The sequence below is a fragment of the Siniperca chuatsi genome, linkage group LG8 (assembly GCF_020085105.1).
Source record: "Siniperca chuatsi isolate FFG_IHB_CAS linkage group LG8, ASM2008510v1, whole genome shotgun sequence".
NCBI lineage: Eukaryota > Metazoa > Chordata > Actinopteri > Centrarchiformes > Sinipercidae > Siniperca > Siniperca chuatsi.
This window is the reverse complement of record NC_058049.1, coordinates 18,369,958-18,388,467: the sequence shown is the minus strand read 5'-3', so window position 1 is coordinate 18,388,467 and position 18,510 is coordinate 18,369,958. Positions and strand designations below refer to the sequence as shown.

The 18,510-nt window shown below is 40.7% G+C and overlaps 1 protein-coding gene across 5 annotated transcripts in view; it reads right to left on the bottom strand.

The window, feature by feature from the left end:
* atrx (ATRX chromatin remodeler) overlaps nt 1-15,195 on the bottom strand; it is a 32,054-nt gene extending 16,859 nt beyond the window's left edge. The window contains exons 1-24 of one of the 5 annotated variants that reach the window (XM_044204502.1): nt 14,975-15,195; nt 13,309-13,370; nt 13,103-13,152; nt 12,866-12,987; nt 12,683-12,763; nt 12,400-12,509; nt 12,221-12,288; nt 7,587-9,580; nt 7,070-7,142; nt 6,601-6,743; nt 6,354-6,515; nt 6,118-6,235; nt 5,909-6,008; nt 5,451-5,618; nt 4,925-5,066; nt 4,681-4,790; nt 4,187-4,333; nt 3,849-4,026; nt 3,210-3,347; nt 2,942-3,117; nt 2,730-2,847; nt 1,340-1,470; nt 993-1,087; nt 720-859 (exon numbers count right to left, since the gene is read on the bottom strand). In XM_044204502.1, the coding sequence (XP_044060437.1) occupies nt 720-859; nt 993-1,087; nt 1,340-1,470; nt 2,730-2,847; nt 2,942-3,117; nt 3,210-3,347; nt 3,849-4,026; nt 4,187-4,333; nt 4,681-4,790; nt 4,925-5,066; nt 5,451-5,618; nt 5,909-6,008; nt 6,118-6,235; nt 6,354-6,515; nt 6,601-6,743; nt 7,070-7,142; nt 7,587-9,580; nt 12,221-12,288; nt 12,400-12,509; nt 12,683-12,763; nt 12,866-12,987; nt 13,103-13,152; nt 13,309-13,365 (4,621 nt within the window). In that variant the 5' untranslated portion in view covers nt 13,366-13,370; nt 14,975-15,195. The remainder of the gene's footprint in view (nt 1-719; nt 860-992; nt 1,088-1,339; nt 1,471-2,729; nt 2,848-2,941; nt 3,118-3,209; nt 3,348-3,848; nt 4,027-4,186; nt 4,334-4,680; nt 4,791-4,924; nt 5,067-5,450; nt 5,619-5,908; nt 6,009-6,117; nt 6,236-6,353; nt 6,516-6,600; nt 6,744-7,069; nt 7,143-7,586; nt 9,581-12,220; nt 12,289-12,399; nt 12,510-12,682; nt 12,764-12,865; nt 12,988-13,102; nt 13,153-13,308; nt 13,371-14,974) is intronic. The other 4 variants (XM_044204504.1, XM_044204501.1, XM_044204500.1 and 1 more) reach the window with 4 other exon arrangements.
* Nucleotides 15,196-18,510: the final 3,315 nt, after the last annotated feature.

Below are 18,510 nucleotides of genomic sequence, written 5' to 3'. Positions count from 1 at the left end.
TAGTTGCCAAAGCAAGAATGTCATTAAATATTTCCCTTTTATTCTGTTTTTCATATGTTGATACACTCAATCAAGTTCCATGCATTTCAAAGTGACACCAGCTTAATAATTTTTCTTAACATTACAGATGTAATAATACAATGACATCTATAATATAGTGACCTTAGAATCATCGCAAAGACAGCTACATTTTTTGTTTTACCTGAGTTTTTGTTTTTCTTTAGGCCACACTCAAAAGGCATTTGTTTGGATTCGGGGTGTCATTAATGGACTCAGACCAAAACTGCTTTACTGGATCTCCTTTAACCCTTCAGAACCACAAAAACTGAATACAGTATTTAGTTCAAATTTTAAAACATTACACTGCTTATTGTTGTTATAAAACTGGTCCCTGAAGTCCGCAATTTGTGTCCAACTTCTGGCTGCCAGGCTCAATCAAATCTATATATTATATTTTTCAGACTGTCGAGGAACAAAAATTGAGCTTGTAATAAGTAGGCTGGCTTCTTCAAAGTTACTATCCATAATGACACGTGGAAATAAGTGGTAAAAGGCATCATTTGTTTTTCAAAGAAGGTGTGAGACCTGTGGTCTCTGTGTTTAAGAGTAATCATACTGAGCAGAAGCGAAACACCCCAGATATTCCCATACATGCAGTTCTGGTACCTCTAATACCCAGCCAACTGCCCATAATGTTCCCATATGTATAACAAACTTACGTTCCTCTACAGGCTCTTCCCTTTTTCGACCCTCTCCGTTTCTGCCTCGAGAGCTGGTGTTCCACTCCTTGATGACCTCCACGTCATCACTGTCCGAGTCATCAGATGCCTTCTTTTTTCCCTTCCCTTGCTTCTTTTTCCTATTAGGAAGGAGGAATGGTGGAGGAGACAGGGTCAGCAAGAGTAACAGATGCAAGTGAGAAGGGCAGTTAAATGAAGTCATTTCTGCATGAATGTACAACAAGGGGAAATGGAAGTGAAATCGTATTTTACTTTTGTATCTTTTCATCCTCAGAGGTCAGACTCATGGAGGACTCTTCTGTTTCTGAAGCAATGAACTCGTCCATACTGTCCTCGTCAAAGAAACCCTGCAAGAGAGTGCACTCGCGTGAGTCTCGACTGTGCGACAATATAGGTCAACCAAACTGAGAGCTGGATCGTGGGTAGCAGAAACGATGCATAAGGGGAAAATTATGCTGCAGTGGCAATACGTGTGTTGTTCTCCCCTGGTGCATGACCTGTCAGCACTACGTTTCTATTGTTTTCCCGCAGTGTGTGTGATTTGCGCTAATGTATTTCCAGTTTTTGAGTTAGTGTGGTTTAGTCTTCCCCAGCCCTACCCTGTTTTCTTTACTGATGTAGTCCAGCTGAAGGCACCAGGGATGGGTCCAGATTCTGCTGAGCATCTGGAAATCCTGGAAGAGTTTGGTCCCCGCGCGGCCCCGGCCCCCCTCCATAGCATTCCCCACACCTGCACACAAGGGAAAGAGTGTGAGGAGGAAGATGGATGTGTGTTTGCATTATGTACTTGACAGCGTGCCCTCAATCTCTTCATACATACAGACTAGTGTGGAAAATGTAGTGCAACAAAACTTGAACATTGATGTCTGCCCCCTGACCACCTGACTATGGACAAATTGGAGTCATTAGTCATTTTTATTTACACAAAACAAATCATTCCAAAAACCAAGTGTCAGCCATTCTTTTGACAGCAATCTCCAGTCTAGTACTTGTCTAGTTTGATCTGTTCAATCAGTGGATTTATGAACTGGAGTGAGTGGCAGCTGCTGAAATGTTAATGTTGCAACTGCTCTGTGTGCTGGCCTGCATTGACCCAGGGAGGTCAGAAGTTACGTTAGGTTTTACATAAGCAGCAGCAAAAGGAGGTAACATTCACAGCCACCCCCCCCCTGCAGACCGACTGGTGGTCTTGGGTCCAATGACACCACTGTGGAGGTCCAGAGCCACAGTCACAACATCAGCACTGTGCCCTGTGGACAACCTGGCCTAATGAGCCACAGCACATACCACCAAACCTCCATCACTCCTCTTCTTACATACAGACTCTCCTGTTCTTTGTTTTCACTTTTGGTGTAAAACTTCTGGCCCCTCCTCCATCTAAATTTCTTTCCCTTATGCCCCCACATTCCCCCCTTTTACCCCTCACCCTCTGTTCCCTCTCTCCCAGAGCTCTTCATTAGGGAGACGTGGGAAACTGGGCTTAAACCCTGCCTGCGGCACTCTGCCAGCTGCCACTCTTACACACACACACACGTACGTCCTGGGCCACATTCTGAGAGAAAAGCCCACTAAACGACTTGACAATGCAGCACGAAAAAGTGAGAGACCAGAAAGACCTTCCATTTATCTAAAAACCTTGTCTGAGTAAATGACATCCAGTCAAGAGCACTTTTAAGAGAAACAAGACTCCTGCAGTAAGCAGTAAGATTTAGCCTAGTCCTAGACCACGTATGTTTTCCAGTGGAATTCTCAATTGAATTTTGTTTTAGTCTACGACTAGGCTAAATCCCTGTCTGGGCAATCAGACCTGACCTTGTAAAAACCCTGTTAGCAGCCCCTAGAGGCTCTGCTGTTCCTAACACCCAAATAGATCAGAGTAGTTTGAACCAAGCAAGCAAGTGCCAGTGTGGCACTGCCTTTCTCAACAACCTGAGCTCATGTGCAACAAAAACACACACAAAAAAAGCTTAATTAGATCTTGGTTCTCACCTGTGAAGTGCTCCAGGTAGTATCTGTAGAGTTTACACTGGATCGGAGTCACTCTGATCGACAGCACATACTCGTGTTTGGGAGGCAGAAACTTGGTAAGCGCCGTGTAATCTTTCCTCTGTGGGAAGCAGAAATAAATCATTCTCTTTAGAGGAAACGAGAAGGAGGTCAACGAGAACCTGAGTCAATAGTTTTAACCAGGTTTTTTTTACCTGAACACAGCCGGCCAGCATCTCATAGAGGATGTGAGCCCTCTTCTTCATGATCCGGACATCGTGTAATGTGGAGTCGGCACACTGACCGTTCTGGATGGGGTTAATGAAGCGGTTCCTGAACTCCTTAATTGACCCAAGCAGGTTCTCCTTGATGAAGTTGACCATGCAGTGGTCTGGTAAGGAGACAAAGATCACAAGTTTTAGATACACCCACAACCACACAAAATCTTAGTCTAATATCATCTATATAACCAGACTGTCTCACATTCAACAAGGTTGTTTTGCAGAGGCGTTCCAGTCAGCACAATCCTCCTCCTCGTCCTGATAGAATTCATCGCCTTGGACACAGCAGATGCCTCGTTCTTCAGAATGTGACCTTCATCGCAGATTACCAAATCTGGACCTGGTGAAAGTAAAGGAGAAAAAGAAAAGGTTGTCACAGGTGGAAGTACAACTGGAGACTTATTTGAAAAAACATAATTGCTTATTAGACGGTATGAGCTGGTAACAGGTGTAACAGCAGAGTGATGCCTTTTTGAGAGGTCTTATTGACTTCTTTCACACTCTTTCAAGCTTTAATGATCAATTCAGCTTTATTGCCAATATTTTAGGCCAATTCTAATGTTTCCAATTTCTGAACTGACATGCATGCACAAAGAACAATATCAAAATCATTACCCCTAGCAGGCTCATGCAGATGCAAACATATCAAATTAACTAATCTGACTAATACCATATATGGTGTCATTTGTACATGAATGTATAATGGATGCCAGATGTGAATTTGCAATAAAAGTATAACAAAATTCCTTTGAACTAGTCATGCTCTAATGAATCATCACTTTTAACATCTCCATCACAGCTGTCCATCTTTAAAACACACAGGCATTGCACAGCACTGTACCTGGATCTACCAGTGTCTTCTGAAAGGTCTCTTTGAGCTTCTTGCTCTTGATGTTCCTGCCCTGTGTCAGGTTTCGGTACATCTCGTAGCCAATGATCATAACGCCCCCCATCTCTTGCCATCGCTGGAGGGCGTATGCTCGCTCCTGTGGCCTCTTTACTGTGGCCAGCTCAGTCACCTGGTAAACACAAGAGAGACATAGATTAAAAAAAGGAGTCATAAATCAGGGGTGTGATGAATGCACACACACACACACACACACACACACACACACACACATCCCACGGCACCGCTGTCAAATAGGAACAACTTAAGAGGTTACAAAAGCAACTCCTTACCTCTAAACTCTCGTCATCCTTCATTCCTACTTGCCACTTCTCAAACTCGTTGAGCCAATTAAGGACAGTGTTCAGGGGACAAACCACCAGAGCTGTGGTAAACTCGAGCTTCTCACAAAGCAGCAAAGTGTGAAGGAATGTTACCACCTACAGGGCAAAAACAGAACTACAGTCAAACATAGTTAGTGTGATACACACACACACACACACACACACACACACACACACACACACACACACACACACACACTGCAGACACCAATTCATTCATCAGGGTTTAACAGGCTCTAGTTGGCAGTTTACATACGAAATTCTCAGTTATTACATGTACTAATCGCAGGTTTGTGACACCTAAAAAATGTTGCATTAGGCTTCAATTGCCACAGTTTTTACAAGACTGCCAGTACCTGAAAGTAAAAGTCAATCTGAGCCAAGTAACTCTAGCGTTAGCAGTAAACACTTTCAAAGCATTTTGTATTTAGTACTTGTTTTACCTGCAGAGTTTTTCCCAGGCCCATACAGTGGGCGAGGATGCAGCCGGAGCCAGCAGACTTCTCAATCTTCTTTACAGATTCACAGCAGCAGTCCCACATGAACTGCACCCCTGAAACAAAACACAAACACAGAGGGGCTGACATTAGTCCGGAGCATCTCAGTGTTTCACATACAGGCTTGTGTTGGCTAATATTGCGGTTCAGTCATGTTGATTTTTTGTGACTGAATTCACTTTGTCCTTACCGTCAACCTGGTGAGGTTTGAGCTTTGTGACAAGGTTCCTGTGCACCTGCACCAGTGGCTCCTTGGTCTCTTCATCCTCATCCAGCACCAGCTTGGTGGTGATAGGACAGGTCACCTGGGAAGACTCCTTCACCACAATCACCTGAAGAAGGATCAGAGGTAGAGAGAAGCCATACAAAAATATGTCAGTTTCATTTTGAAAGAAAACTGTCTGTAATTATACTGTATGATTTAATCTCTTCTAATTAACAGGAAAGCAGACTTCATTTTAAATTGATACATTTTAAATTGAATCACGATTCAACTGATCACTGATCAGAAGCCTAAGACAATGGACTCTAATCAGACCTATGCCACACCTTTTCTTTCTCACACTTTGATGAGTACATTTTGGCGTTTAATTACTTGAAAGAATGAGGTCTTGAACATTTTACCCGGCATGCAGTATTATCAGGAGACCACCCAACCCTAGTGTTGAGAATATGTCAGCTCAGGGCTTTGACCACACAGCCCGTTTCATTTTTACCTCTCGAAGTTTCTCCCTGAGTGCTTCTCTCTCAGCTATACGTTTCCTCCTCTCCTCCTCTTCTTTTAGAGCATCTCTCGTCTCTGTCCGCAACTTGTCGTCCTTGAGGATTTTGCGGATCTTTTTGCGTCCTTTGCGGTCGTCTTCATCTTCATCTTCCTCCCCGCTCTGTGGAAATTAACATTAAGTTCAGCCCTCTGATCTTCAGCCCTTAGGAAAAAAATTATTCACTTCCTATGATCAGTAGCCAAGCAACCCTATGATTAATTTGTGCCCTCAATAATCTTCACAACACACTCCAGGGGTAAGTTCAAATAACATTTTATGTGTGCCATGCATGACTTGACTAGTAAATGTTATGTGGGTCCAGCTCCTCCACCTGGCAAATCCTACCATGGAAAAAAAGAAACTTTGGGACCGTTCAAGACTGCTACCAAGTGTTCTGCATTTTAAAACACCTTCTCATTGCTGGAAGAGGAATCCTGAACTTTGATCCTGCGTCGTTTCTTCTTCTGCTTGTAACTTCTCTGCTTCTCCTCATCCTTCTTCTTTGCAGCTCTACAGAAACAAAACACAATTCACATAAGAACGAGCAGCAGAGATCAATCCAGATCCAGTGGCAGTAATAAATTACTGTTGTTGATTGGTTGGAATTCTCTTTTCTCACCTGGTCTTTCGCCGCTTCCCCTCGTTCTCTGATTCACTAAGCTCCTCGCTTATCCCTGACTCTGCACTGGACTCTGACTCTTTCCCAAAGTCTGAGTCTGAAGAGTCATCGCTGCCCACTGACAAAAGAAAAAGACAAAGAAACAAAAGTCACTTGCCGGTCTCACAGAGCTCAGAATATTTGCACCCATATTGTTAGACATGACAAACCGGGCAAATGAAACATTCGGAATTAACCTTTCTGCCCTGACTTCTTGCCGCCCTTGTTCTTTCCTTTACTGACAGCTTTCTCCTCTCCTGATTCACACTCACTCAGCGAGAGTTTATGACGAAGCAATTTGTGGCGCCTGCCACGCTTTTTCACTTCGACATCAGAACTTGAGTCTTCTGAATCCTCTTCTTCAAAGAGACAAACAGTTTGAGACAGTACACAATAAAAGAGGCTTATTAGAAAACAACTGGGTATATTCAGCAAATATGCTACCTTGCTCTTCTTCATCCTCATCTTCTTTTTTAACTTTCGTGGAGGACTTTTCATCCTCATCTGCTCCTTCATTATCAGAGGAGCTCTCTGCTCCAGAAGAGTAGTTGGATTTTATTTGTGCGAGAAGCATTTTCTTCGCAATCCTACAGGAGAAAGGAGGGAAAAGACACAAAAACAGACAGTCAAAACGGGGAGCGGGTCTTCACATTAATCACATAATATAAATGTGCTTCTACAAAAAGACACATGTTAAATAATTCCTTTCTTGAATCATGTGACTTATTAAACAAATCATTGACTGTCCATTGAAGTGATTTTCTGCTCCTGCAATTTACTATATCTACACAGCAATTTACAAGTGGAATATTACAGGAATGTGATATCAATTTCGATTTTTAACTTTAACTTACAGAACTAAGATGTTAAAAAAAATTATCTAAAAATAATCTATATATCTGTTATATAGTACCTGTTTTCAGGATCATCATCATCATCATCTTCACAAACCCGAGAGACTTTCTCTGTATCATCCACTTCATCTCCTACACAACAAAAAAAGCACACACTGTTAATGGAAGAGCAAGTAACTCATTAAAGGAATAAAATTAAATTTTAGGAAATATGCTTATTGGCTTTTTTGCAGAGAGTTGCCTGGCAAAACGTTTACACTTCAGTTTTGTACAGCTTAACCAAATGTTCGTGAGTGAGCTTTCAAGGTGCTGGTAAGCAGATTTCGTGACTTTAGGACAGAGCCAGGCTAGCTTTATGCTACGCTAAGCTAACAGGCTGCTGGCTCCAGCTACGTGTCTGCTTTACAGGTATAGTGTAGTATCATCTTTGCATCTAACTCCTGGCAAGAAAGTGAATGAGCGTAGTTCCCAAAATGTTTAATCTTCCTACAACTTATGGGCAGGTTGGCTAAATTGGGTGATTGTTAGCCAGACGCTAAGCGCCACTAAACAATTCAAGTAATTAAACCAAATTACCTGAGGATTGATGGAAAGGTCCGCCATCTCCCACAACATTATCCTCCACAATGGGTTTGATCTTTTGTGCGTCACTGTCCTCTCCGGAGTCACCTTCACCTTGCTGCTCCTCCTCCTCATCCTCACTGGAGGATGACTGCAGCTTGGAGGCTGATTTGGGGCTCCTTCCCTTGCGCTTCTTTTCATAAGACCTTTTCCGTTCAGCTGCCTTCCTCTCAGGTGAGTTTTTGTCTTCCTCTTTTGCTTCATTTTGTTTCTTCACACGACTAGATCTCCTCTTGGCATTGCCCGTTTTACGCTTTGTCTCCTTCTCCTGGTCAGAGTCAGAGTTCAGGGAGTCTGAGCCATTCTGTTTCCTCTTCTTGGACGTCTTTTTACTTTTGTTCTCCAAGTCTGAATCAGAGTTTTCAGACTTCCTTTTGCGTTTGGACGCTTTGTCTGTGTCCTGTGTGGATGTGTTGTTTAGTTTGAATAAACGCTTTTTAGCACTTGTGCTTCCCTCTTCCTCATCTGTGCTGTGGCATGCTGCAGCTTTCTCTATCAGTATGTTAGGAACTTCGTCCGAGTCAGAATCCACCATCTTTTTCTCTAAAGCCTTGGTCTGTTTCCGATCCTCTTTTTTGGTGTTACTGGATTTCTTGGAGGATTTGGTCTTGCCCTTACTATCTTCCTCTGACTCCGAATCAGAGGACTCTTCCTTGCCCTTATTCTCAGCCTGCTTCCTCAAGGGAGTGGTCTTTAATCTACTAGAGCGACGGCTGGGTGGTGGGCTGTCTGTCCCATCTACTGTATCAGAAGCATCGGCTTTCTCCTTGCATTCTTCTTCTTTACACTTTTTTGCAGTCTCTTCATCTTTTTCTCTGTTTTTAGACCTGGAGGACCTTGACCCACATGTTGTCACGACTGGCACAGGAGTCAGTTTGACTATGAGGTTCTTCACCTTGGGCTGAGGGCGTTGAGAGTCTGTTGAGTTTCCATTTGACTTTGTATCGGTGTCTGTGACCAATTCGGTGTCAGTCTGTGAGAGCATGTTGGAATCTGCAAGACTCTCCACCATCTGAAAAAGCTCTTCGGGAACCGAAGGAGGCACAGACATAATGTCGTGATCTAGGGACATTTCACCAGCTGACACTAGCCCATCATCACAGACTTCAGTTTTAATTGTCTTTTTGGTTACATCAATTTCTGTTTGGTTGTCTTTCATTTCAGTCTCATCTGACACTTGATCATTGTCCACGTCCTGCTCACTATGCTGGTCCCCGACCAGCTCTCCATCCAGCTCTCCGACCGGCTCCTCTGCTGCGTCTGCCTCATCAACTGCATCTGCCACAATATCCACATGGTCGTTTTCTACAGACGCCACAACATCAGTGCTCTTTCTCACAATATGTTGCTCTTCGTTACCATTCTGCAACTCCATGTTTCTGAACTCAGGCCCCAAAGCTGCCTCCAAAGCACTATGGGCTTTTTTCAAATCGGCAAGTACGGCCTTGAAGGCTTTCAAATGCCGATACCTAATAGATACCTTATCCCCCTGCTCCTCGGCTGTCTGCTGGATGAACTGGATGAACGTATTGTTCAGACCAGTTGTAGTTTCAACAAGCTTTTTTGCTTTCTTTATAAGTTCTTTCGGTACCTGCAGTTTTTTGTAGGAGAATGTCATGGTCCCTGAGCCTTCGATGTGTTCTTTTCCATTGACAACTGCTTTGTGCTCTTTGACTGCTTTGTTCTTATGTCTCTTGCTGTCACGTTCCTCAGTTTTATCTGGTTTTCGTTGCTTGTGTTGAACAAGTTCTTGTTTTTCCATGATACTGTGACATTTGGAGACCAGATCCTGTAGGGGCTCTGACCTGCAGACATAGCAGTGCCACTTTGAGTTTTCATCAGTAATGACTGACAGCTCCTTCCTGCCCAGGTTGCGCAGGATGCACTTCTTGCAGAAGGCGTTGTTGCAGTAGTCACAGCAGATGAGCTTGCCACCTTCAGCACACCACCTGGGGAGGAAGATTTCAACAGAGTTTTAGGACATAAAGCAAATGAGTTCTTCAAAACCTTAAACAGTCACACCTACTTATACTAAGGTTTACACTATTATTGGTACTTGGATAAGGATTGTGCTAGTTCTTGCTAACCCTCTACTTAATATTTTTCAATTTTGGCACAACAGATACGTACTGACACTCCCCCACAGACTCTCTGAGCCGCTAACATTAGCTCAGCTAGAACACAGGTACCACACAGAAACTTTTATAAAAGGGCCATGAATGTGCTTCTGACTGTCAAAGCTCCAGTGTGTTTTCAGCGTGGACTCAGAGTCTGACAGCAGCTGCTCATGCAGGGTATATGCAAATTTTTTAAGTACAAATTTAATAACTTTTTAATACCTCTAAAAAGGAAAAAATAATACCATTACCGCCGCAAAAGAAATCGACAAACTACACTACAGTATACACCATTATTGAGTTATATTGAATTTAAATGACTGAAATAGTAAGTGCACATTAGTTAACATAACTACCTTCCCATTAACGAAAATAAAACTATATGGTGGTAATTTGATGAATGGTAGCTGAGCAAGAGCAGCAGTGGTGGAAGTATTCAGATCCTTTAAGTAAAAAAAGTATGAATACCACACTGTGAAAATACTCAAATACAAGTAGAAGTAAAAGTAAAAGTTTCAAGAGTAAAAGTACTCATTCTGCAGTAAAATGTTCCCTGTCAGTGTTTTACTAATATATCTGATGCTTCTGGATTAATATTACTGCTGCATTAATGCATATGTTGCGTTTTACTTCTGTAGTTGTTTAAGGTTGAACTAATTTTAACTACTTTATATACTGTTGGGTAGTTTAATCTACAGCAATGCATCATTTTCTACGAGATCATCATATGTTTGTGGCGTCGCTGTCCTGTGAGGACCACGTATCTCTAAAAAAAAAAAAAAAAAAAGAAAAAGAAAAAAGCGGCATGAAAAGAAAAGACTCAATTGAAGTAGAAGTATCTTGAATTTGTACTGTACATGAGTAGCCTAAATGTACTTATTTACATTCCACCACTACAGAGCGGACATATACGCAGTAGATAAATCATCTCTAGTACATACAGCCAAACTACCAGTAGCAACGTATAATTTTGGGGTGCTAGCATAGCGCTTGTGCTTTTGAGATTTCATGTGAGAATCCGTGCTTACCATTATCCCAAGTTTGAATGTTTTGCGACAAAGTTCACATCGCGCCTCGTACAAATCTCTGGAGGTTCTTACTGAATTTGAATTTGCCCTTGGCTGAGCCTGCATTGCTTGCTCGCAGCGTTGTGTTCTTGGTGTTTTCCTTTCCCCCCGCTGCAGCCCTCAAATCAGATGCTGGATAAACATGTTGTTCTCATATGTTAAAATGAGGATCACAGCCTGTACACAAGGCGTACTACCGCAACCTACCACGCGGAGTGTACGCTACCTATTTAACATAGAAACAAATAGATATTAGACGTTGTGGAAATGGTCATTGTTGTGAGATATAAAATACCGGTAAAATAAAACAAAAAACTGAAGGAAAAAAAATAGAAATGCTCATTCATTCCGCCTCAGATCAAATTATTCCAGACATTTTAAGACCTTGAATATCAAAAACTAAATTTAAGACATTTTAAGACTTTAAGGATCCGCCGGGACCCTGTCATGGCTAGTTAGCTGTCTGTCGCTCACTCTGGTCAGTGTCTCCTTACTTCCTATGGCACACATGAGGCCACGCCCACCACTACATTGTTTGTCCTGCAGTCCTCTGCTGCATTTTTTAAATATGCTGGGAGGGAGCGAGCTAGCAGAATTTGGGGGTAAAGTTACACTAAATATTCATCTAAAAACTAATCATCAAAGAACAATGGGGGGGAAAAAAAGGGTCAGAAATATTTCTCCAATATTTCATCAAAGGTTCTGTATTTGTATCCGAGATTTTTAACATTAACATAGCAGCAAACAACTATTTTCAATGTAAAGATATAGTGGAGTAATGGTGTCCTGAGCAGAGAATGACATCACACTCCCTCAGCCTGTGTCGTTATCCGAGCTTCTCTGTTCATTGTTTTGGTAGCTGGTCCGGCCACGCGTGCATGCAAGCCCCTCCCAGTGAAAACGTTGGCTTTGTGGTGAGCGATATAACAGCTGGTTCTTTTCTCATCTAACGCAGGCAATTAAGGATTTATATCAACCAAACCAGAGTTTGATTGTTGGAATAGTGGAAAGACTAACAAAGATGATTTTGGTGAGTTTTATTTTGTTTCTGTCCAGTTTGAATGAAGTGTGTTTTACGATGATCTGCAAGGTAAAATTGCTGTTTTTCTTAATGTAGTCTGGTGGGCCATAGCACCCATTTTTTGGGGCTGAGATGGTGGTGCTCTAGTGTGACATTTAGTGGCAGTGAATGCTGCATACAGCTCCTTTAAATGTTGCTTTCAAATGGGCATTCAAATCATAAGCCGCCTGCGTCATACACTTTGAATACACAAAAAATGCCCAGTCAAGCCTACAATGTTAGAATTCAGAATGTTAACTTTTTACTTCTATTGTGTATCTTCTTGTCACTATGGTTTAACATATGAACCATAATGTTTCATTGGTCTTGTGTAAAATGTTGTACCTGCACTGCTCATCCATCCCATCAGAGTCTCTGTTGATGTCATCACTTGTGTAATACTTGTAGCATGACTAGAGGAAGAGGAAATAATGCAATCACTACTAGCTCATGAATGGAAAGGCTGAAAAATGGCAGTGTGGAACTCATGAAAATATGTGAAATGTATATTTGAACATCCCTACCTTGCAAATAAGTACTTTGAGCACAGGATGCTCAAACACAGAGTTGCGCTGAAACTGGTTCACTTGTTTTCCACAGGCAGTGCAGCTTACCTTCTTCTGCAGGCTATCATCTGTGACAAGGAGGGAAATTTACAAAAAAAATAAATAAAATAAAAATTCAGTAATCAGTTTTTTCCGCACACATTACTTTCAGGCTATGCAGTTCAGTTACATTAAAATTGTATGCATGCTGACTTTATCAACATACCAAACATATAGTTTCCAAATAATGAAATGAAATCACCTGTATGTTTCTGTTTGAAATCCACTCTGAGCTTCATGGCACCTTTATTTTCATTCCCAGCTGGCCTCATCACTAAAGTACCTAATCAGAGGCAAAAGCAAAAAAGAAAAGTCTCCCAAAATCAGCATCCTATTCAGCATCAACAATATATTGATCAAGACCAAGAAGTATCTCCGTTCATACCTTTAGATACGCCGCCTGTGTTACTGTCTGAAGGATTGTCAGAAGTGGCACCTGCATTTTCACTTTCGGCCGAGGCGTCTGATTCATTCAGTTCAGTGTGCTTAGCTACAGTAGCAGGCTTCCTAAAATGAGTTAGCACATAGCTTTAATATTTTAAGCTGTGTCTATGAGAACTCTTGAGAACATGCAACTGCAAACAAAACATTAACAGCCACATTTAAGAAAACTACTTCTCACCTCTTGTTACGAGAAAAAGAGGGCTTCATAGTTTCTGTTGAGCTACCAGGCTGGCAGGAATAGAGGATTTATTTTAATAGCTTAACAATTAAGAACAAAACACACCAAAACAGTAAAATATGTGCCTTTTAGGATAAGTTTCCCATATTGTCAACATACAGAGATCAAAACACATTGTTTGACTGCTTAAGAGGCTGCATACTTACCTCCTCTGCTTTTTCTGCCATTTGGTCTAGGTTTGATTCAGAAGAAGGCAGACTCATTTTACCTGGTGAGACATTTTAAGATGCGTTTCCCGATGAGCATACTGGTAAATAAAGATGTTGTATCTGAATTACAGAGATTTGAGTTTGAAGAAAAAAAGACATATCTACATGTATTACTATTACCACACAAGATCCACAAGAATGCTGTGTTATTACTGTCAAGGTAGTGCAGGTACTGATCAGTACTTGATATTACAATAACACTGTTTCTGTAGTTCCATTGTTGGGGTTTAACTTTTCACTGTTTGTGTATTTCATTTATCTCAAAGCAGCTGAGCTTGAGGCTTTTTTCCCCCTCCAGGGTGTCTGGTACAAGACACAAGTCTTCAACTGACTGACAAGCGAGAATTACACACATATTGTATAAAGACTGATACAAATGTAACAGGCCAGGACAATAAAACAGGAAATAAACAGCAGCAGTTGATGAAATGATTGCCAAAAATCCACAAATTTGATCTTTTCCTAAAAGACTATTTTATAATTTTTCACTATACAAGACAATTTCATTAACAAAACAAAGCTATGTGAACATTTGCTATATGCATATAATATGTTCAAGAATAATTAGTAACTAATTACACAGAGGTATATTCCCCTGGAAGTGAAACCAAGTGGACATGATGTCTCCAGACAGTTACTGGCAATGTCAAAGTTACAGACAATGTTTGGGTTTTTCTTGTTAGTCAGTAGGGAAAAAAACTCCAATAAAACTTCACCAAATTCCGTCAATTAACTGTTAATAAGCAGCACTATTAGATAATTTGTGTGATTATATTACATTGTATTGATGAGTGCGTTACATACATTATTTTACGTGCATGTAAATTACGTGCATCACTCCTGAGACAGAGACACCGCTGTTTATTTTGCGTCATCATAATGTGCAGATGATATCGCTGTGAGCTGTGTTGAGCTATCAGCAAACAGGCCTAAAATGTATCCAAAATCCTGCGTCAGTCGAATAAAAAGAGTCCACTGGCATAACAAGCAGCGCACGCTTCTGTATCCTCAACGCAGCCTTTCCATGTTTTCACAACACAGGAACTCCTGACTATCAGGGATGCCAAGTTTAGGCTTGCTAACATTAGCAGGGTTAGCGATACCCGGCGATGGAGAACGACTTCTTTTCACTGCCCCACGTTGCCCTGGCAACATTGCAATCTCGACAGTGCATACAGGGTCCAATGCATGGGCATGCACCGAAAAATGCATCTACAGGCCTCCCCTCTTTCTGACGATACCATGGCATGAACCAGCGCGCTAACCGCAGCCTGGAACTACCTAGCTAGTAGTATCCAAAGCAGCAATGCAACATTTAGCTAGCTAGCGACAATACAAACCAAGTAGTTGCATTTTTACAAAAAAGCGTCTTTTTTTAATTTTAGTTACTTTGACAAAAATACTGGAATACGCATATGTACGTCTGAATCTGCGTGTGTACGAACTTAAACATTGCCGGCTGCGCAGCAAATAGCTACAACTCAGCTAGCCTAGCTTCCTAACTAGCAATAGGCACTCATGGCCCGGTTCGCCGCTAGCGAATGTAGCAGTAATCAATGCAAAATTGACTTGTCTAAACAAACAGGCTAAACAGTGTCCCTACCTGCTTTTCACCGTCGTCATTTCTTGGTTAACAGAGACACGTTTTGTTTGTGGTACGGGTGGCCCAGTTCAATCCAATTTGCAGATCTACGGTGGTACGGAAGCAAGAATAGCCACTGAATACCTAAACAACTCCGGTCAGGGGAGACAAAGCAAGGGGACCATCTTGCCGGATGGCTGTGGACGCAGTAAAATGGCGCATCTAGCCTAAATCCTGTGAGCTTTCCTATTGGCGGACCGCTTCAGATGCTCTCCCGCGCTGAGTGGTCCAGGCTCAGCTGAGCTCATTGATTCGTGCAGCGGAGGAGAGAATGATTATTTTCTCTGGGAAGTACAGCGCTGCTGGCTGTATTTCGATTTCATTAATTTGCTGATACAGTGAAAGGCGCGCTGTTTTGTTTCTTCATCCACGCTGTCAACATGATGTTGCAGTATTAATAGATACATAGCATCACACAATAACAACATAAGCACACAAAAAAAGGATAAACGCGCAAATAACCAGTGGTGAAAGAAGTATTCAAACCATTTAATAAAGTCAAAGTACAAATACAACAATTTAAAAATACTGGGTTACAAGTAAAGGTCCTGCATTCAAAATCCCACTTGAGTAAAAGTATTATCAACAAAATGTAGCCTACTTAAGATAAATACTATCTTAAAATAAAAGTACCCATTATGCAGAAAAATGGCCCTGTAACTGACAGTATATTATTAGATTGTTAATACTGATGCAACAGCGTGTAAGTAGCATTTTACTATTAGCTGGTTTAAGTTTAGCTAGACCTACTTGTAACTACTTTTTATAAAGTTGGGTAGTGTGGTCCAGTGAATCCCAACTTAGGGGTTGGACTCAACACAAAGGGTCACACGATACATTTGGCATGTCTTTAGATGATTAATGAAGTAAGAAAGAAGGAAAAAACAGAGTTCTGCTGTACACATTTGCGTTCATGTTTTGGAGTTTGAACTAAATCTTTGCTGAGAAGTCTGGAGGGGAAATGTCTCTTTTAGTGGACCTGCTAACAACTCATAGACACCTGAAACATCACAAGTAGCCCCAACTAAACACTGCTTTTCTGCAAAGGGTCACAAGCCAAAAAGGTTGGGAACCACTGCTTTAATCTTTAGCAATGGATTATATTTCATAAGCTTTTACGCTTTTTATGAGAAATAGTTTTCAGAAGTTTAACATTACAACTTTCTAATTGCACAAAAGTAAACAAACATAATTATTTGGAGCATGTCTGCCTGTCCTGTGTGGCACTGGTACTTCTTTAAATAAACTGCACTGGTGTGAATATTGTGACTTCTAGACATTACAAATATTGCCTGAAGATGGGGCTCTTCTTCAAAGGTTGAAGAACCCCAGCTGGGGTTGAAATATACCACAGTAGAAATAGTCAATGTAAAGTGTGGAGATGTGAATGTGCTAGAGTGTGCAAAGATATGAGATAAAACTTCCATCATATAAAACAAGTCAAAACAGAGTCACTCTTCTGCTTGTCTTGTCAACAATTAGTATTATAACAGTGAGCCATGTTTCCAAGTTACTGACTTCTCCAATGATCAGTTTTAAAGAGTTTACCTTCGGGGATCAATAAAGTATTTCTGATTCTGATTCTGATCAGTCAGCCAAATAAAATAAATGTATTTTTAATTTATCATCTGTATTTTAAGAATGACAGATGTCAGCGGGTGTTTAACTAAAACAGCTGTTGTGGGGTCTTATCACCCAGAGTAAAAATTAAACCAAAGCAGATAGGAATTGTTTGTCAGTCACATTTTCCTCTTCCTAACAATTAAAATAAAGCTGAAAGCATGACTCAAAATATTTCCCATGTGCCTACTCAGCGCAGTCATTGTGACATTTAACCACAGGTGTTACTAACAATATAAATTACATTAATAATGTCTGCATGCTGGCTCACTGTCACACACTTTCATAGAACGGGGTCATCATTCATTTCATCATTTCCACCTGCGCTTTTCTGCTGTGACAAGTCAAAATGTAGTGTGAAAAATGTCCATAAGCATTTCAGTTTAAAGATACACTTCATAGTTTTTCACAGTGAAATCATAGTATTTGGTTATTAGATGGTTTGTTATTCTCTGCTCTGTGTTCATTTCTATTTCTACACATTAGGACAACCTTCATAAGATGTTAACACAAGGTGATGACCAGCAATTCTTCAAAAAGAGTTTTGCTGATTAGGGATTAACAGGTAATTCCAATCTTTACCTCAAGTGGAACATTTGATAGTAAAACAGATACACATCATCCTTTATTCCTTATTTGGTATCTTCCTTCTCTGACGTGTCTGTACATTGCGGTCTCAGAGTGTGAGCTTGATGACTATAAGTATTAGCAGTAGTAAGTGTGTAGGGTATTCAACTTTTCTGCTCAACCTGACAGTGCTGGCTCACAGTCTCATTCAAAGACATGAAGAACTTTAATATTCAAAGACTTGCACTGGTGGCGGTGATTGTGATGGTCTGCACAGAATCAAGCGTAGTAAATACTAAACACTTGCTGAATCTAATTCATGAAGAAGCAGAGAATTTGTCCAAGCAAAGTGTGGATGAGGTAAGAAAACAACAAAACTACACATGGTTTGTTTCTTTGTTTGTTTTATAACATACTGACATTCTTATCTTGTCATTAAAGCTGCAGAATGCATACATAGCAAAGATATCAGGAGGTGTGACCATTTGTGTGGTATGTTGGAAACATTTTATAATTATTGATTATTGCACACAATGGCATTTGACATTTGTCAGACATAGTAGATGTAATTTCCACACTTTGCAGTGAACTTGTGAACTCCTCAAGATTAAGCTTTGCTGGTTTCTCTAGATTAATTCAGTCCTAACTCCAGTTTGTTGGACACCAGTACTAATTGTGCCTTTCTCTTCACAGAAAGAAATCTTCTGTATGGCTGAGAAGGCTCTGAATGCTACCACAAGCATACAGTTAAAAACTGAAAAACTCTACCGCCACTTGCACGCGTACAATAACAAGGTAAAAATGAATTCAATGTGATTGAACATGCTTTTTTTGTCCTCAACCAAACCAAAATTCATAGTGACTCTAAAAGGCCTCTTTTCTAACAATGATTATGGTCTATAGTGTCAAATATGTTGTGTATCATTTTAGTTCTGTGTTCAAATAGATCCTAGTGCACCTAAAATTTAAATTTTCAAAATGATTTTGTTTCAGACTGGGATTACCAATTGTACCATTGACTGCAACGTGACCATACCTTTTAAGAAATTTTTGAGTGACATCATCAAGTGTTCAGCGAACGGGAGTCACAATATAAAACAACCCACGACCACATGAATTATTTGGAGTGATCATATGTATTATTTAAGTGACACCTTTAATATACATAAGTTATTTTTATTTATTGTAAAATGTAATATTTATTTTTGTAGCATTTGTATTTATACAACAATAAATTATAATGTGACAGTGGTTTGTTGTTGAAGTCTCTTATTTTTCACAGCCTGCCTGCTTATAATGTTTTAGGTATC